Source organism: Schistocerca americana, chromosome 7 (assembly GCF_021461395.2).
Source record: "Schistocerca americana isolate TAMUIC-IGC-003095 chromosome 7, iqSchAmer2.1, whole genome shotgun sequence".
In the NCBI taxonomy this organism is placed as follows: domain Eukaryota; kingdom Metazoa; phylum Arthropoda; class Insecta; order Orthoptera; family Acrididae; genus Schistocerca; species Schistocerca americana.
Window position 1 is genome coordinate 253,491,375 of NC_060125.1, and position 21,170 is coordinate 253,512,544.

Here is a 21,170-nt window from a genome sequence, read left to right on the forward strand (position 1 = left end):
GTGCGGTGAATACACAGAACTACCGAATTTGGGGTGCTGTTGAACCACGTGTTGTGCACGAAGAGCCACTACACTCGCCATGTGTGACTTCGTGGTGTGTATTCAGAGGCATCTTTATTCTCGCTCTGTTCCTCTTTGGATAGAATACGCCAGGTGTAACGTGGCGTCTGTACGTTATCGGGACATTCTTCTACAGCATGTGATTCCTGCTTTGGAAGAGCGCAGTGGTGTGGAAACCACTGATTTCATGCAAGACGGGGTGTGCCGCTCGCCCTGTGCAACCTTCCACGAGCGTGTTATCTCCAGAGGTTATCCAGAAGTACGGCCTACAAAATCACTTGATCTGATTTTATTTTGGCTGTGGGGTTTCTAAAAGAACGCTGTTACCAGGGAAATGTTCGGTCTCTATCTGCTCTGAAGGGCAGTATCCAGGAACACGCTGTTCAGATTTCACCGGAACTGCTATGAGCATTGATCACGACTTTTTACGGATGCAGTATTTCGTCGGCGTTTCCGGTGTCCATATTGAACGAACAGTCTAAGAAGCGGTTAATAGTACATTGAGAATGACGTTTTTCTCATTTTTTTGTCGTTTCCTGCCCACGTTCCGTTCTAAATTATTACACATTGGAAAGAATTTTTTTACGTCTTTCTTGCATTCACAGCGGCAGGATTGCACCTGGTGGCCACAACTGGAACTAAATTTTTTGCGGCGTAACTCGGTTCCGCATTAATGCTTTGGAATATCTATCAAGTTTTACTGCTACACGATAATTACAGCCCACACTGGACTTTTTACAATTATAACCACCCGGTACAACGCAGCACGTTGCATGCGCCGCCACGTCATTGCTACATACCACATGTTGCCCAAATGTTGCCTCGGAAGAACTGCGCCCTTAGAGTCCGTCATTTTAGGTGGTACGCAAGTGACAAGCCAATCATGAGCCACTGATAATCCAGCGAAAGAGTCATGAATTTGGAGCCCGTGTTTAGTGCGACTGTGCTTACTCTCGCTGCCTGACTCGCAAGCGCTCTGCCCGTTACGCTATGCAGGCAGGCGGGCTGGCTGCTTTACTTAACAAGTGGTAATACCTGAGCTCGCTCTCCTTGGACCGTCACTGCTGTTCCCTTATCTGGCTGGCGCTTACTACAGGCTGGCGGTACGGCTGTGAGGTGCAATCTGCCCTAGTGGCCAGGCTGCGTCTCTCCCGGAACAAAGGAAATGAGGCGGTGAGGGGGAGGAGGGGGTGGGGGTGGGTGTCTTCCTGACCCCCGGCCAATGCTCTCACTGCAAGGAGAGCCCTCTGCCGTCTGCTTTCGGGATTACGTTTTCCACTACTCCACCATACCCCACCTGCCCAGCACTGCCGTTCGCGACCCTCTCAGCCCGTGGGGGGCTTTCAGACCCCCTTTCTCCCGTCTCTCCTAAAAGGCGTGAGCATCTCCTGGCGCCCTGGCTGTAACTACGAGGGTGGTCTGAAAAGTGATGCCCTCGAAATTTTTATGTAGAAACTCATAAAGCCTTCTAAATAAAACAAACGTTATTAACACCCTACGAGGGCGTGCGGAAAAGTAATGTCCCCGAATTTTTTAGTCTGTTCTCAATATCAGTTGATATATTATTTGCTCAAATTCCTCCCCCCCGTCCCCCATGAAGCAAGTTCAAAAAACCCTGTGCCGCTAGCGGGTTCCGAATTGTAGCGTGTGAAATGGTGGTGTGTAACGTAGTTATGTCGGAGCATGGGGAAATGCGTGCTGTAATTGATTCTCTAACAGCAGAAGATTTCTTCCACACATGGAGCATCCTCTCCTCCAGCATGACAATGGGAGGCAACAAACGAGCGCTGCCACGTCTTCAACAATTCGGCGCCCTGGGTTCACTGTCGTCAATCGTCGTCTATATAGTCCGACTTGGCCCCATCCGATTTTCATGTCGTTCAAAAACTTGAAGAACGCCTTCGAGGACGTCCTTTTCGCAGTGATGAATCGGTGCAAGCAGATGTCAGATTGTAGTTCCGTCAACAAAGTCGAACATTCTGCAGTCACGGTGTCAACAAACAAGTTGTAGAATGTTAACAAAGTATGTTTCATTTAAAAAGCTTTAGGAGTTTTCACATTTAAAAAAAGCAGAGGCATTACTATTCAGCCCGAACTCGTATTCCTTTATTTTTCATATTTACATATTTATTTCTCAACATACGCAACCTGGTGACGAAAGCATTTCTCTTGTAGTGACCTATTTCTGACTATCGATCCCTACAAGTGTACAGTGCTTCATAAACACTCCGTGAAGTGTTAATTTACGTGCAGTGATATAGTTGTTCTTTGACTTAGCTTTTGTTAGTTATTCCGTGATGTTCATGTCTACACAATTCATTCATGTGTGTAGTGTTAAGTTATTGCTAAATTTATGTGGGAATAAAGGAATTGTTTTCTCCAACACCCACACTCTTAATAGTAGATCACTTTGTTGATACCGCCGCTGTCGAATGTTTGACTTTGTTGGTGGAACTGCAGTCTCAGCTGGACTTGCACGACTTCATCACTATCAAAGTGAAGTCTTTGAAGGTGTTCTTTGAGTTGTAGAAGCAGGTAAAAATCGGATGGGGCCAAGTCGGGACTGTGTGGAATATGATACATGGCAGTGAACCCGAGGCTTCGGATTGCTGCAGATTTCGCGGCGCTCGTGTTTGGTTTAGTGTTGTCATGCTGAAGGAGAATGTGCTGCGTGTGTGGACGAAATGATCTAATTCGAAACTCGATTACAGCAAGGTGTTTCTCGTGCACCGACATAGTTATGTTACACATCGTCATGTTACACGATACAATTCGGAATTCTCTGGCGGCAGAGGACTACAAATATGTGTAACAAACATGAAGAATGAAGAGGTGGAATGTTAATAGCCGGCCGCAATGGCCGAGCGGTTCTAGGCGCTTCAGTCTGGAACCGCGCGACCGCTAGGGTCGCAGGTTCGAATCTTGCCTTGGGCATGGATGTGTGTGATGTCCTTAGGTTAGTTAGGTTTAAGTAGTTCTAAGTTCTAGGGGACTGATGACCTCAGTCCAATAGGGCTCAAAGCCATTTGAACCATTTTTTAATGTTAATAACGTTTGATTTGTTCGAAAAGCTTTGAGAGTTTTTACATAATAAATTCGAAGGCATCACTTTTCAGCGTGCCCTCGTATTAAAAAAAAAAAGAAACAGGTGTTCATTAGCCGCTTATCGTATAGGCTGTTCCCCCGGAGGTGGTGCAAACATTCACGACTGATGCAAACAAGCGAATACACGTATCTGAGAGAGGGATTCCTGTCTCGGGAGAAATGACTCGGTTGAACGTTAACCTCTCGTAAACTGACACCGACGAAAAATTAAGAACGGGGCGGGGATTATTTTATTTTTTAGGTAAATGCCAGTTGTTTGCTAAACAAAAGAGTGTCCTTTTGAGAAACTGTTATTATACGAAAGCCTATACTTTAATCTCTTTGTCAATATAATTGACACCAATAGCACTAGTGACACCTCAGTTATAGAGCTAACATCTTTTCTCAACATTATTAAGCATGAATCATACGGAAACGCCTTAATCGCATTAGTTACAGTGTTATTAAAGCACTTAAGTAGGGCAGCATAATGTTTCTTGCCAGGAAACATAAATATGTTGTGGCAGTTATCTCAATGTGCTGTACGACACTAATCCTTAACTTATCTTTTAACTGATAGCATATGGAAAGGTCCTTTCCATCGTAGGCTTTAACTGAATAATATTAATCTCTAAAAATGACTCTTGCAGCGAGTTAGTAAATCACGAAAATAAGATTAGTATGAATACCGATTCTAATATCAATTCAACAAGGTAAGACTATAAAAGGTGGTGATCTGTTTCATTAAGAGATGCTTTCGTAAATGAATTAATATGATCATGAAGAACTCTTCAATAGCCAACACCTGACATTATTGAGTAAAAAACATGTTCCATAATTCTACAACAGACTGGCGTCATCGATATAGGTCTATAATTGTGTGCATCTGTCCTAATGCCCTTCTTAAACACGGGAATGACCTGCACCTTCTTCCAGTCGCTAGATACCCTTCGTTATTGAAGCGATCTACGATAAATTACTGCTAGAATGTGAGTAAGTTCTTTCGCATAATCGTAGTAGAACCTTACAGATATGGCATCTGGTCCTGACGACTTTCGACACTCACAAATATGGTACAGTGAACCGGCATAATATGCATTACATGTCACATAATATCCTAGGTAGGTGCGTCATGTCGGTGGTCAACAGAGATAGTAAACATGTGGTGAGACATCTCTGGGGATGAAATCATCGGTGTACGCTCGTCTGCAGGTACACTGACAGTTGGGCTGTATCGAACTTTTAATGTCGATACTTTAGGTCCTCTCCTTGCAAATGTCCGTCTGGACATTAGAGGCTGCATTTGGATGCAGCAGGATGGTCACCCAGTCCATTCTGCGCGAGATGATGTTCAAGAATTGAGCAACGGATTCCCTGGAAGATGGTTGGGACGCCGCGAACCTCAGCAAATGGCCTCCATGTAACACCAGCAGATTTATTTTTTGTGGCTGCCAAAGAATCGTTTTTATGTAGTGAACTCACAACCCCAGGCGACTGGAAACGGCGCATCGAGAAATCTTGGCGCACCGTAACACCAGCGACGTTACGTTTAGAAGGTGCATTGCATTGCGCATTCAGGAACATGGACTCCCATTTGATCAGCTCCCTTAAATCAACATTCCACCATCAGAACACCCATATGCATACGGCCGAGTGTTATCTGCAGCATGTTGTAGCCGCCCCTGACACTCTGAAGGTTACTACTTCCCAAACAAAACGTGAAATAAATGCGACCGAAGGCTGAAGTACTGCGAGTGGTTTGAAGGCATGCTTCGCGAGGATGAACGGTTTGCAGGGATGGTTATCCAGTCTGACGAGGTGCAATTCAAATTGATCGGGACCGTAAACCGCCGCAACTGCGTGTCCTGGGCTCTTGAAGATCCTCACTTTCATGTGGACAAACATGTTAAGCTACCGGGTTCTAATGTGTGGTGTGGTCTGTCAAAAATAGTTCAAATGGCTCCGAGCACTATGGGACTTAACATCTGTGGTCATTAGTCCCCTAGAACTTAGAACTACTTAAACCCAACTAACCTAAGGACATCACACACATCCATGCCCGAGGCAGGATTCGAACCTGCGACCGTAGCGGTCACGCGGTTCCAGAGTGAAGCGCCTAGAACCGCACGACCACACCTGCCGGCTGTGGTCTGTCATCGCGTGGTTTGATTGGCCCATTCTTCTTTGAAGGTACCGTAACAGGAGAGGTGTATCTTCATATTCTGCTACAGTTTGGAATCACGCGACCGCTACGGTCGCAGTTTCGAATCCTGTCTCGGACATGGATGTGTGTGATGTCCTTAGGTTAGTTAGGTTTAAGTAGTTCTAAGTTCTAGGGGACTGATGACCTCAGAAGTTAAGTCCCATAGTGCTCAGAGCCATTTGAACCATTTCATATTCTGCAAACATCAGTTTTACCTGCCATCCAAGAGATGTCTGGAAATGCAAGATTTTTCCTATAACAAGATGGAACTCCGACTCACTACAACAAATGTCAGAGGCTACTTGGATAACTCTTCCTGGGCGATGGATAGCTCGCAGAGAAGATGTCGAGTACCCATCACGATCTGCAGAGCTTACACCTCTTGACTTCTACCTAAGGGGGACCATGAAAAATGACGTTCGTCAACAGGAGCCAGCTACACAGAACGAGCTACGGAAAACCATCGAGGCGTCGTGTACGGCTGTTACACCGGAAACATAGACAAAAGTAGTTCGGTCAACAGCTCAGCCGCATCGACGTTGTCTAGCTGCTAATGAGGGTAACTTTGAACATGTAAAATAACGTAATGGTATGTCATTTTGTTACATTAATACTGACTATCAAAGAGTGTCTAAATTTTTCTGGACTCCTCTGTATGTCATACCATAGATAAAATACCCTACTCTAAACATTGTATATTCCCGGTGTACTGCATGTATTTTACTGTAAGTAAGGTATATCCTAGTGGTGCTGCAACTTGGGAGTGACTTTGTACGCGATTATACAGATGTGTATTTTTGCAGTGTTTCATATTTGATTGTTATAATTACAATTCGTTGTCTACATCCATGTAGCACTGCGACAGACTCCAAGTCGAGTGACTACAACACATTCACTATTGCTGGAATGTTAGCGACGATTTTCATGTTTACTGGTGTTCAATTTACTGATACTATGTCTGGTATTTTTCTGTTCCTCGACTAATGTAAGTGTGTTGTGCACAGATAGCTTTCGTTTGTATTGTTACAGTCAAATTGTGTGCCTTAATTCATAGTATGGGTCATTATTCTATTATAGCGCATAGCTAGTGTAAATCAGGGCATGATGAGTCTTACTCGCGCTAGTAAACCAAATTTAAAACAGAGGAGACGCCTTCCGAATAATGTTAAAAAATTACTCTCTAAAAATGGCCATTTCGTTGTATTCTAATATTTATAAAATGGCCGGCCGCGGTGGCCGTGCGGTTCTAGGCGCTCCAGTCCGGAGCCGCGCTGCTGCTACGGTCGCAGGTTCGAATCCTGCCTCGGGCATGGGTGTGTGTGATGTCCTTAGGTCAGTTAGGTTTAAGTAGTTCTAAGTTCTAGGGGACCAATGACCACAGCAGTTGAGTCCCATAGTGCTCAGAGCCATTTGAACCATTTTATCAAATGCACAACTAACAATACATTACAGTTTCAAAATACGGCCATTAGCGGATGAGGTAATGTGGCAGAAGTCACAGTTTGCACACGAATGAGTTTATTTGTAATGTGCATGCAGTCAGCAGTGACCACAACATACTGCAGCGCTTCACTTGCTTGGCGCAGAATATATAGTGGTTCCACAGAGTTCGTTCAATATAACGCACGTGAACAGTTCGTTCGCCAATCGGGGCGAAGTAATAGACTATTTGTTTCCAAATTGGCATTCCTTGCAGGCTTCTAAGGAGATATAAATTACGTTCGTTCTCAGCTTGCAAAGAAATATGGCGACTCTTTTAACATTGCATAACCCCTCTGACAGTTTTCTTCGCAAACTGGAGCTTCACCAATGCACAACTGAAGTTGAGAACGGTTCGATATTACCGGAATTGACTCTAATACTCGACAGATGCAATAAAAATGCTCGGTCACAGGTGGAATAACTCAGTAACAAATTATATTGCGAACTACTTTCCTGTTTGGAGAATTGGCAAGTAAATGCCTAGGTTCTTAGATCATCAGTGAAGGAATAATTTTCAGGTATAGCCAATGAAGACAAAGTACACCTTTCTGGTCACCACAAAGCCAAAACACCAGAAGATAGGTGCTCATAAAACCATTTGATACAATTATGATGAAATGTTGGTGGTAAGATTCTATTATTATCGAAAACATCTAAGGATCCTGACGCCTGTTACCAGAACGTACATTTGTGAAAGATGGTTTTTGGCTATTGTGGCAGTTAAAACAAAAATTATAAAATGAATGAACCGACTTAGGATTTAAATTGGCCAAAACAAAACGAATAAAAGAAATAAATGCTACCAACCATCAGAAAGTTTCATTATTTCTTGGGTTAATGCAGTATCCACAATGGTAACGCTGCCATGAAGACATTAGCGACAGCTCTGAGTTACAGTTCCTCTCCGTGCCCGTTTCTCCAATCATTCAATCGGTCAGTTAGTCAAATAAATATGTTTCCTCAGTAAGATCTTTCAATATGGACAGTAAGGGATTTAACTAACAATTAATGTCGGATCACAAAAATATTGCAATTCAAGGCATTCTTACATTTAGAAAAATTCCACACACCAGAACACACAATGAATTTTTACACAATGAAAATTCAGTTGTATTATAAACGCTGAGCGGTGGTTTAGCTGAAGATAAAATCTCGAGACGAATGCAATTTCAACCCGGTTGTATCGAGAAACACACGTCTCCGTGTTCATCGCGTGAGCGCTGCCGGCCAGTTGGTTCAGATAACGGCGCACACAACACGAACAACAACTCATAAAACACTGGCAGCAGTCAAAGATTATTTTAATTGCTGGATACAGCTTAACCAGCTGTTGCTGCATGACTGTCTATAATCAGTAGTCCCAGAAACTAATGAATAAGCTTCAAAATTCAAAAGGCAGCAACACAATCTACGACAAAAACATGACGCACCAGGATGCACATATGCAAATATACCAGAAATTGATAGTCTTACAGGTACTGACGGACAATGCAAAACTGTAAACTTTGGCTACCGATGGATGAATGTGTGACGCTGCAGTGCAGCCAGGAAAGTAAACTGGGAACATGTTGAGACCAGGGCTCAAAGTCTTTGTGAATTTCATTTCGAGTACTGTCCGCGCCCGGTAGCTGAGTGGTCAGCGCGACAGAATGTCAATCCTAATGGCCCGGGCTCGATTCCCAGCTGGGTCGGAGATTTTCTCCGCTCAGGGACTGGGTGTTGTGTTGTCCTATCATCATAATTTCACCCCAATCGACGCGCAAGTCACCGAAGTGACGTCAAATCGAAAGACTTGCACCCGGCGAACGGTCTACCTGATGGGAGGCTCTAGTCACACGACATTTACATTTATTTATTTCGTGTACTCTGTTGGATAGTAACTACAGGGGATATGCAAAATAATGTGAACAGTGATAGTGGGAGGGTTGTGTTTGACCGTCAACTTCGCAGATAAGGCACGTGTTGCGCTGGACTGTGAGTGTTCAATACGGACTAGGCATCAGTGCAAGTTGTTTACGAGTAGTGCACACTTCGTATTTGCATTCAGAGGCTGAGGTCGACGTGCAATGAAAGACCTAACAGAGTTCCAAAGAGGGCAGATTGTGGGGGTTCGATTAGCTGGAGCAGCAAAAACCGACAGCCAACTTATTGAATGTTTCAAGAGCAACTGTTTCAACAGTCATGACAGCCTACTCAAAACATGGAAAGACATCATCGTGTAAACGTTATAGTGGGCGCAAATCAAAACAACATGACAGAGATCGTCGTACGCTAACACGAATTGTGTCAAAACAATACAAAACTACGGCGGCTAAAGTGACTGCAGAGATCAAAAGCCATCTTCGAGACCTCGTATCCATCGACACTGTCCGCCGATAACTCCATAAAGCGAATATTCATGGACGACTGCTATACCGAAACCATTAGTAACGACAACCAACGCAAAGAAGCGTAAAACATGGTATCAGGAACAAAAGTTCTGGACGGCTGATCAGTTCAAATACGTCATATGGTCCAACAATGGGCCGGATTTACGTCTGGAGATCGTCAAAAGAAGCCTACAAACCCTGTTGCTTGATTGAATCGGTTAAACAGGGAGGTGGAAGTGTGATGGTGGGCAGCCATATCATGGTATTCTGCTGGTCCTATTATTACTCTCAAAGGCCGTGTTACAGCCAACGATTATGCGAACATTTTAAGTGATCAGGAGCACCCCATGATTCAAATGTTGTTCCTCAACAATGATGTCATATTTCAGGACGCTAATGTACCCATTCACACAGCCAGGACGTACAATCATGGTATGAGGGGCATCCAACTGAACTGCAGCGTCTTCCCTGGCCAGCACAGTCCCCAGACTTGAACATTTCGAACCCCTGTGCGTGGTACTGGAGCGGAGACTCCGGAACAGGTTTTCACCTGGCTGGTCACTACTGGATGTTAGAAGATGTTGTGATCGAAGAGTGGCATAACATACGACTGGAGACTACGCCATCATTATACGAGAGTATTCCAAGAAGTATCGCAGCTGTATTACGGGCAAATGGGGGTCCAACCCCTTACCAATAAACTATTCCAAGTACAGGTGTTCACATTATTTGGCCTATCCCCTGTATGCTTCGCGACCGGCGCGTAAGCTCTATATGGAAATGTCAGCGTTTGAGAGAGGACGTGTACTCGGGCTCAAAGAAGCCGGTTGGAGTAATCGGCGAACTGCTCGATATTTGAATAGGAGCGATGCCACTATTAGACGGTGTTGGCAGGAATGGATGAAACATGGCCGAACACAGCGTCAAGAAGGAAGCGGAAGACTTAGAGAGACGAGAGAACGTGAAGACAGAGCTGGCACTCAGAGCCCTGGATTCATCATTATCATCAATCCGACGTACTACTGGTGTTTTAGTGACCCCAAGGACCATCAAAAGTTGGCTTACAGAAAGAGGGCATGGCTCAGGGCGCCCCTTACCGTTTTCCTCTGCACGCCAGCAAGCCTGTTTGCATTGTCGGACACATTCGGCCTGGAATCTCATTGCCTGGAGCAGGATTGTCTTCAGTGACGAGTTCTGCTCTCAGCTGAATGAAGACATGTCTGGAGACGCCTCGGACAGCGGTGGGATGCCAGCCTGACTGTTGCGCGTACGGCCCTACAACCAGTGTTGGTGCCAGTTTATTTCATAGTAGGAATCTTTTGGGTCTCATTAGCAGCACACTTACAACAGAGTGCTACGTCGACGATACTGTACGTCCCGTTTTGTTGCCCTTCATGGCAAGCGATTCTTGGCTTGCATTTCAGGAAGATGATGCTCTCCCGCCGACGGTGAGAGTGTCTATTGATTGTCTTCATGCTGGCCAAACGCCTCCTTGACAAGCAAGGTCGCCGGATTTCATCCCAGATGAGAACGTTTGGAGCATTATTGGCAGGTCCTCCAACCAGCTCCGGATTTTGACTGGCTAACGCTCCAATTGGACAGAATTTGACGCGATATCCACCCCTCAGGAGGGCATCCAACAGCTCTATCAATCAGTGCTAAATCCTATATATGCTCGAGTAAGTGCCAGAGGTGGACGAACGCGTTACTGACTTGAAACTTCCTGGAAGATTAAAACTGTGTGCCGGACAGAGACTCGAACTCGGGACCTTTGCCTTCCGTCGGCAAGTGCTCTACCAACTGAACACGATTCACGACCCGTCCTCACAGCTTTAATTCCGCCAGTACCTCGTCTCCTACCTTCCAAACTTCACAGAAGCTCCCCTGCATACCTTGCAGAACTAGCACTCCTGGAAGAAAGGATATTGCGGATACATGGCTTAGCCACAGCCTGGGGGATGTTTCCAGAAGGTCCCGAGTTCGAGTTTCGGTCCGGCACACAGTTTTAATCTGCCAGAAAGTTTCATATCAGCGCACACTCCGCTGCAGAGTGAAAATCTCGTTCTACATTACTGACTTGCTCAATTCGTGAAGCTCTTTCTTTTGAAGGAATCAGCCGATTTTTTCAGAAATTGTAATAATTTGTTTGTCTGCACATGTACATCGCATCTACTGATTTGCATCGCGTTCGAATAATTCCTTCTCCATGAGTCTCTTTTTTTTTTGTCTTAAAGTGTAATGTGACGTGTGAGGATACGGGATCCTCGCAGGGTTTAGTTGCTTGAACATAAATTAAATTTTATTTACCGTTGATTTTAAAAGTATCACTGTGTATTTTTAGTTAATTTACAGTGAAGTACTAAGTGTTGTTGGGGTTTTTACTCTCTAAGGGGTAATAATCTCAGAGATGTTGGACACCACAGTGTCAGGGAAATTCATCTGGCTGAGTGTAGAACATACAGAATACGTTCCGAAAACCGAAAATGTGCTATATGATACAAGATATGTGTCCGAGACGGCAACGGCCTTGCCGCAGTGGATACACCGGTTCCGTCATATCACCGAAGTTAAGCGCTGTCGGGCATGGCCGACACTTGGATAGGTGACCATCTGGGTCGCCATGCGCCGTTGCCGTTTTTCGAGGTGCACTCAGCCTCGTAATTCCAACTGAGGAGCTACTCGACCGAATAGCAGCGGCTCTGGTCAAAGAAAACCATCATAACGACGGGGAGAGCGGTGTGTTGACCACACGCCCCTCCTATCCGCATCCTCAGTAGATGACGACACGGCGGTCGGATGGTTCCGATGGGCCACTTGTGACCTGAAGACGGTGAGCTTATGTGTCCAAGGGGCTGCCATGAGCGATATAGCCTGGGCAGTCGCTAAGCTGGACTGACGTCTCTCGGTACCCAAGGTAACGTAACATTCTGAGCAGTCGGTGTTGCCACATGTTCTGTCTTGCCATTTCCATGGAATGTTTCCTCCCTCTTGCCATTCTCTATGGTCTTATATTGAGGACGTTCACATACTAAATTTTCGCAATGTATATAGCAGGCCAAGTACTTGTAGTATCATCCAGACATATTCGCTGTGCCGTCCTGCTTTTCCAGCACAAGAGTACTGTGTAACGAACATGTATACATAACCCGCAGTGAAAATCACTAATATAGGAGGCACTTTTGGAAATTGATAGTCTTCCATATCCCTTTGTGACAGCTGGAATTCGAGAACATTGCGTCTAGAAAATGGCCGGGCGCCTTACCTTGATGAGACCGATGCCGGTGTCTGGGCGCGGGCCGAGGCTGCAGACGCTGAACTGGATGTTGGGCAGGTCCAGCCGGTGCGACAGCTGCCTCTGGAACGTCTGGTGGCGCGTCGGCACCGACGGCAGCGTCGTCTGGCGCAGCACCTGCTGCACAACAAACACGTCACCGCGTCAGCCTCGCCCAAATTGTAGGGGAACGGCTCCGCCGCACTCAGTTACAATGGAATAAGCAAATACTCAACATGAAACTTCCTGGCAGATTAAAGCTGTGTGACGGACCGAGACAAGAACTCGGGACCTTTGCCTTTCTCGGGCAAGTGCTCTACCATCTGAGCTACCCAAGCACGACTCACAACCTGTCCTCACAGCTTCAATACTGCCAGTACCTCGTCTCCCACTTTACAAGCTTCACAGAAGCTCTTCTGCGAACCTACGAACCTGCAGAAGAGCTTATGGTAAGTTTGGAAAGTAGGAGACGAGGTACTGGCAGAATTGAAGCTGCGAGGACGGGTTATGAGTCGTGCTTGGGTAGCTCAGATGGTAGGACATTTTCCCGCTAAAGGCAAAGGTCCCGAGTTCGAGTCTCGGTCCGTCACACAGTTTTATTCTGCCAGGAAGTTTCATATAAGCGCACACTCCGCTGCAGAGTGAAAATCTCATTCTAAATACTCAACATGATGTTAAAAGTTCTTGGGTACTGGCACCGCATTATCATGATAGTCCTTCTTTCTGAGAACTTCTTCAGTGAAATTACCTCAGACTATGGCACACTGGGTAGTTTTATCTAATGTAGGAAAGTATTATCGCGTTTGTCTACATCTACATACACTGCCTGAAAATAAAAAAAAATAAAAAGGAACAATTCAAAAGACCAGGTCAAATTTCAATGTAACTTCATACATGTACGTAACATCAATGGCTCAATGCTCGACTGTAAGGGAACATGAGGTTAGATATGCCACAAACTTTACACAACGGCTAGAATTCCATCTCTTAGCTACTAACAGGAGGGAGCGCGTATTAAAATCAAGGAGCAATCCCTTTCACGACCAGCACGTCTTCATGCTAGTGACTTTATAATCTATGTTCAGTTCGCCAGTCTCTACTCCACACACATACTACTAATTACACAGTATTAAATACAGTTATAATACAATATCTCCGGGAATCGCTTGCTTGGTGCGCTGTTTAGAAAATTTATTACTGCTCGGGATTCGTACCCTCCTGGAACGGCTTGTGACAAATGCAGCCTGAATGTCCATCTAGTATTAGGTTCCCTCACAAGTAAGATTACCAGCGTTAGACATCTGAATGTTGGTCCTGGCTCCCTAAATCGCGGCATCCGGAAACTGCATTCTGCGTCCTCCTGCACCATTGATCTGAGATTAACAGCAGCCGGACTAGAGAATTGCAATATTGTGCGCAGTTGACGTTAATACCACAACATAGGCAGCTGCATTTCATGTGGATCCACGACTGGGAATTATGGACTGCTGACCACTGACTTCACACTGATCGCAGTGTATTGAGCGATACTCGCGGCTCTGCACTACGAGGGGCGTTTGAAAAGTCCGTGCAAAGTCCGAGAGATGGTACCACCGGCGCGTATCGAAGTCATGTTTAGTTAGTAGCATCTTTGCAAAGAACGCACACCAAGTTTCGTCATATTGTTTTATTTCTTTGTGTTTGGCATGCATGTGAATCAAGGAAGTCAAGAGATTGTCAACAAATGGACGAAAAAGAATTTCGTGTGGTGAATAAACATTACTTTATAAAAGGCAGAACGCCTCAGGAGACTAAAGAGAAGCTTGATAAACATTATGGTAACTCTGCACCTTCGATCAGAACAGTTTATAAGTGGTTTCAAAATTTTAAAAGTGGTCATATGGGCACAAGTGATGCTGAACGTTCTGGACGCCCTATGGAGGTTACGACTCCAGAAATCGTTGATAAAATCCATGATATGGTGATGGATGACAGAAGAGTTAAGGTGCGTGAGATTGCTAGTGCTTTGGGCATCTCGAATGAACGAGTACATAATATTTTGCATAAACATTTGGACATGAGGAAGCTATCCTCAAGATGGGTTCCGCGATTGCTCACGCTTGATCAAAAACGGAATCGTGTGAAGTGTTGCAAGGATGGTTTGCAGCTGTTCAGGAAGAATCCGCAGGACTTTAAGCGTCGTTTCGTCACTGTGGATGAAACATGGGTACATTACTATAATCCTGAGACCAAACAGCAATCTAAACAATGGGCTACCAAAGGAGAATCTGCACCGAAAAAGGCGAAGACCATTCCTTCGGCCGAAAAAATGGCTCTGAGCACTATGAGACTTAACATCTGAGGTCATCAGTCCCCTAGAACTTAGAACTACTTAAACCTAACTAACCTAAGGATATCACACACATCCACGCCCGAACTTGCGACCGCAGCAGCAGCGCGGTTCCGGACTGAAGCGCCTAGAACCGCTCGGCCACCGCGGCTGGCTCGGCCGGAAAGGTTATGGCAACTGTCTTTTAGGATTCGCAAGGGCTAATCCTCATCGAGTATCTGGAAAAGGGTAAAACTATTACTATTCATCGTTATTGGACCGTTTGAAAACCGATCTGCAAGATAAACGCCCGCGATTGGACTGGAAAAAAGTCCTTTTCCATCACGACAATGCACCAGCACACACCTCAGCCGTTGTGGTCGCAAAATTATTGGAAGCAGGATTCCAACTCATTTCAAATCCCCCCTACTCTCTAGACTTGGCTCCCTAAGACTACTATTTGTTCCCCAATTTGAAGAAATGGCTTGCGGGGCAAACATTTTATTCTCTTATACTCCGGAAGACCATCTTGGGCAATAATGGTGGCTACATGGCGAGAGGTTCTATTTTTCCAGTGCTTTGGAGAGGCTAAGTGCTATTACTCACAGTGTTATGGTGTCGGGAACCATAGAGTATGATTTGAGGTCTCTGTTGATGATGGAGGCAACCCGAACGGCACAACGATAAGCCATGGGCATCTTGTATGGGCATGTGTTACGTCCCATGCGACAGTATCGTGGTGTTATTCTTCAACTAGCTGGTAGCCGTCCACACATGACATGCATCACTAAACTGAATGCGTGATGTTAAGGTACTCCTGTTGCCAACAAGATCCCCAGATCTGTCCCAAATAGAAAAAGGAACAAGTGTGAGACCAGCTCCTATGTCAAGCCAGTTCCAGTGACAGTATCCAGGAGATCAAGGAAGAGTTAAACAATTGTGGGCTAGGTTGCCTCGGGGGAGTATAAAATGACCATATGATACGATTCCGCACCGAATCAATGTCTGCATGCAGGTCAGAATGGGTGCAACATGGTACGGATAAGTGAGCTCACAAAGTCAAGTTGTTTGTATATCTCCACGATGTTTTCATTAATGAAATTGCGTTACATTCTTTCTCGGCCCGTGAAGTTTCATTTTGTCCACCCCCTCCCCCACCCTTTCCTCCCTTCTCGGTGCTTCACTTTTCCTACCAGGCAGTGTATACAGATTGTATCAGAACACCGACGACTTTCAGAGGTGGTAGTGTGGACGAAAGAAAGAAAAAAATGTCTAGTAAACATAGGCTGTAAAATTCATGGCTTGAAAGATACGAACACTTGTTAATCTTCACTACTGTGAGAACATCTCTTCTACCGAAAGCTCTCTGCTTTCCGTATCTTCAAAGGTGGAAGTATAAACCAAAACAAGAAAAAATGTCCAGTAGACATGGGGTCTAAGGCGCATACCTTAAGAGCAATGAGCACCTGTTCATCTTTGTCAATGTGAAACACATCTCTTCTTCACGTGTCGTAGAACTTAAGGTAAGCCTCTACTGGACATTTTTTCTTGTTTTGGTCCATACAACCTCACACAAAAATACGGAGAGCAAAGAGCTTGCAGTGAAGAAATGTGTTTCAGAGTATCAAAAGTGAACAAGCGCTGGTAGCTAAGTTATGAATTTTAGAACGTGAAGCATACCTTACAATTCGAGTGTTAATTTTTCATCATTTCTGGTAAATTTTCAAGATGAATCAGTTAAAATGTAAAGAGCAATATACCATAAAACGTGTAACATAAAAAACCAGAGAGTCCATATTAAATGTACTGGATAGACATTGCAAGCGAGATGTTAAAACCATAGTCTCTGTGACATTATATAAAACAAAATATATTGTAAAATAGGACTCCTTTTCCTGTTAACTGCTGTTATAGACGATGAAATAGCAGATATGTTTCCAAGTCTCTGTATACGTTGTACGATCTATTGAGTAATAAGCTCAATTGCATTTGAAAGGTGTCTGCAAGTTCTTTGTAGAATCCTGTAGTTAATCACTTTAATTTGCTATGAGAGTTTCGTTAACTTTCAGAGAACATCAGAATTGAGCAGTCACTGTTTGAGAGCAGACCAGCCGAATGCTATATCGCGTCATGTCGTTTAAATATTATTTTTACAAACTGAAGTACCAAAAAAACTGGTATAGGCATGCTTTTTCAAATACAGAGATACAGCGGACAGGCACTATTATGTGAACAGTGGTAGTAATGGGATGGTTGTGTTTGATGGTCAACAACGCAGGTAAGGCATGTGTCACGCTGGACTGTGCGTGTTCAATAGGGACTAGGCATCAGTGAAGGTTGTTTAAGAGTAGTGCACACATCGTATTTGCATTCAGAGGCCGAGGTCGACATGTAGTGAAAGACCTATCACAGTTCCAAAGACAGCACATTGTGGGGACCCAATTAGATGCAGCATCACTAACCAAGGCAGCCAAATTACTGAATGTTTTAAGAGCAACTGTTTCAACAATCATGACAGCCTACTCAAAACATGGAAAGACTTCATCGTGTAAACGTGATATTGGGCGCAAATCAAAACTAAATGACAGAGATCGTCGTACGCTAACACGAATTGTGTCAAAACAACGCAACAGCCATCTTTGAGGCTTCGTATCTATCGACAATGTCCGCCGAGTACTCCATAAAGCGAATATTCATGGACGAGCTGATATACTGAAATCGTTAGTGGCGACAACCAACGCAAAGAAGTGTAAAACATGGTGTCAAGTGCATAAATCCAGCACTGTTGATCAGTGGAAACGCGTCATATGATCCAGCAAGTCAACGTTTTCGTTATTTCCAACATCGAGCCAGATTTACTTCTGGAGAACGCCAAAAGAAGCCTAAAATCCTGATTTCTTGATTCCAGCGGTTAAGCGTGGTGGTGGAAGTGTGATGGTGTGGACAGCCATGTCATGTTATTCTGCTGGTCCCATCATTACTCTCAAAGTCAGTGTTACAGCTAACGATTATGTGAACATTTTAGGTTAGCAGGTGCACCCCATGATTCAAATGTTGTTCCCCAACAATGATGCCATATTTCAGGACGATAACGCACCCATTCACACAGTCAGGACAGTACAATTGTGGTGTGACAAGCATGCAACTGTACTGCAGCGTATTCCCTGGCCAGCACAGTCCCCGGACTTGAACATTACGGAACCCTCGGGGGCGGTATTGGATTGCAAACTCCGGAGCAGATTTTCGCCTCGCTCTTCTCTATAGGAGTCAGCAGAGGTTCTGTGCGTGGTGTGTGTGTGTTTTGGGATCTTATGGGCGCCTAACGGCGAGGTTATCAGCGCCTTGACATTTATTAAAACAAACGAATGTGGATAAGAACTTAACTGTCGTACACGCATGCACTCGAAATGATCATACAATCACTCTATCGCACAGGCACTCTCACATGCACTAAAGGCAATGAGGAGGCAAGATAGCTAATCAAGTAATTAAAACATAGGGAAAACAAAACACAGAAGAGCTAAAAGAACAGCACAGGGAAATGTGTCTGGCTGACCACTTACGAAAAACTTGGGTGACCCAGCCACCCTGTTGACACATTAAAAACATCTCCCCAGAATCTTGTTAAAAATTTTAAAACGAGAACCACATTCGTTTGCTCATTACAGAAAATAGATTGCAGATCAGCCGACAAATCCGCTGCAGTCCGCTGGTCATCAAATAAAGTGTTCTCCAGTAAAACGTGCCGCACCGTGATCTGCACGGACAAGCGCCACACAAACGAGGGTCCTCTCGCCGGAGTAAAAATCCATGCGTCATGATCGAAGAGTGGCATAACATTCCACTGGAGATTACACAACCATTACATGGCAGTATTCCAAGAAGAATCGCAGCTGTATTACGGGCGGATGGGGGTCCAACCACTTATTAATAAACCATTCCCAAATAACTGCGCGTTTCACATTACTTTGCTTATCCCCTGTATGTAAACAGGAAGAATACGGCGCTACCGTCAGCAACGCCTATATAAGACGACAAGTGTTAGATCGGATACTCCTGCTGCGATTGCAGGTTATCAAGATTTAAGTGAGTTTCAAAGTGGTGTTATAGTCAGCGCACGAGCGATGGGACACAGCCTCTCCGAGGTAGCGATGAAGAGGGATTTTCCCGTTAAGACCATTTCGCGAGTGTGCCGTGAATATCAGGAATCCGGTAAAAAATGAAATCTGCACCACGACTGCGGCTGGAAAAAGATCCTGCAAGAACGGGACCAACGACGACACAAGAGAATCTTTCAACGCGACAGAAGTGCATCCCTTTCTCAAACTGCTGCAGATTTCAACGCTGGGCCGTCAATGAGTGTCAAGTGTGCGAACCATTCAACGAAACACCATCGATATCGGCTTTCGGAGCCGAAGGCCCGCTCGTGTACCCTTCGTGACTGCACGACACAAAGCTTTACGCCTTGCCTGGGCCCGTCGACACCGACATTGGACTGTTGACGACTGGAAACATGTTACCTGCCCGGACGAGTCTCGTTTCAAATTGTATCGAGCGGATGGACATGTCCGGGTATGGAGCCAACCTCATGAATTCACGGACCCTGTATGTCAGGAGGGGAATGTTCCATATTGTGGAGGCTCTGTAATAGGTTGGGGCGTGTGCTGTTGGAGTGATATGGGGCCCCTGATACGTCTAGATACGACTCTGTCAGGTGACCCGTACGTAAGCATCCCGTCTGATCACCTGCACCCATTCATGCCCATTGTGCATTCCGGCGGACTTGGTCAATGCCAGCAGGACAATGCGACAACCCACAGGTCCAGAGTTGCTACAGAGTGACTTCAGGAAAACTCTTCTGTGTTTAAACACTTCCGCTGGCCACCAAATTTTCCAGGCATGAACATTATTGAGCATATCTGAGATGCCTTGCAAGGTGCTACTCACAAGGGAACCTCCCCATCGCACCCCCCTCAGATTTAGTTATAAGTTGGCACAGTGGATAGGCCTTGAAAAATTGAACACAGATCAATCGAGAAAACAGGAAGAAGTTGTGTGGAACTATGAAAAAAAAAGCAAAATATACAAACTGAGTAGTCCATGTGCAACATAAGCAGCATCAAGGCTAATTTTTAGCGCAGGAGCGCCGTGGTCCTGTTGTTAGTGTGAGCACCAGCGGAACGAGAGGTCCTTGGTTCAAGTCTTCCCTCAAGTGAAAATTTTAATTCTTTATTTTCGTAAAGTTATGATCTGTCCGTTCGTTCATTGACGTCTCTGTTCACTGTAATAAGTTAAGTGTCTGTGTTTTCGCGACCGCACCGCAATACCGTGCGATTAGTAGACGAAAGGACGTGCCTCTCCAATGAGAACCGAAAACATTTGATCGCAAGGTCATAGGTCGACCGATTCCTCCACAGGAAAACTCGTCTGATATATTCTATACGACACTGGTGACGACATGTGCTTCACATGACAGGAATATGTTGTCGACCCACGTAACTTGTACACTTGGCGAATGGGTAAAAAGATTCTTCTACCTTGCCCGATTTAGGTTTTCTTGTGGATGTGATAATCACTCCCAAAAAGTGATGAAAACATAAGAGTTTGTCACATAAACTGCAACAAATGAATGCAACAGTTTCACAGTCGCAGTTTTCCCTGTGCTCTGTCAAAACATATGCTTCTAACGTTTTTAAATTTTTCCGTGTGTAGACCGTCAAATCCTGCATATCTGCAAGCAAATCTGAACATGTCCTGGAATTTTGGAGAGCGAAGTTGATTATGTGTGAGTGCCTGAACTTTGATAATTATCTGAAAACAAAAAATTAAGCTTTTCACTCGAGGGTAGACTTGAACGAAGTACCTCTCGTTCTGTAGGTTCTCACGCTAACCACGGGACCACGGCGCTCCTAACCTCACATTATCCTTGATGTTGCCTATCTTGCGCATGAACTACTCAGTTTGTATATTTTGCTTATTTTTTCATAGTTCCACACAACTTCTTCCTGTTTTCTCGATTGATCTGTGTTCAGTTTTTCGAGGCCTATCCACTGTGCCAACTTATAACTAAATCTGAGGAGGGTGCGATGGGGAGGTTCCCTTGTCAGAAGAGAGATCTACCCCCGTCGTACTCTTACGGATTTGTGGACAGCCCTGTAGAATTCATGGCGTAAATTCCCTCCAGTACTACAGACATTAGTCGAGTCCAATCCACGTCGTGTTGCGGTACTTCTGCGTGCTCGTGGAGGCTCTACACGATATTAGAAAAGTGTACCTGTTTCCTTGGCTCCTCAGTGTACAAATTCGAACCTGCATTTCCTTTTTCTTGATGTCCCATCTAATACATGTTACCACATTTCTTACGTTGAAGGCAATACGTTGTTTTCGCGGTCA

General features: G+C 44.9%; 1 protein-coding gene across 1 annotated transcript in view; it reads right to left on the minus strand.

Moving 5' to 3' along the window:
• The window catches only part of LOC124622860 (synaptotagmin-10-like), a 265,748-nt gene that overhangs the window by 188,956 nt on the left and 55,622 nt on the right, over positions 1-21,170 (minus strand). Inside the window, exon 3 of the mRNA XM_047148654.1 lies at positions 12,461-12,607. Coding sequence (XP_047004610.1) covers positions 12,461-12,607 — 147 coding nt within the window. The remainder of the gene's footprint in view (positions 1-12,460; positions 12,608-21,170) is intronic.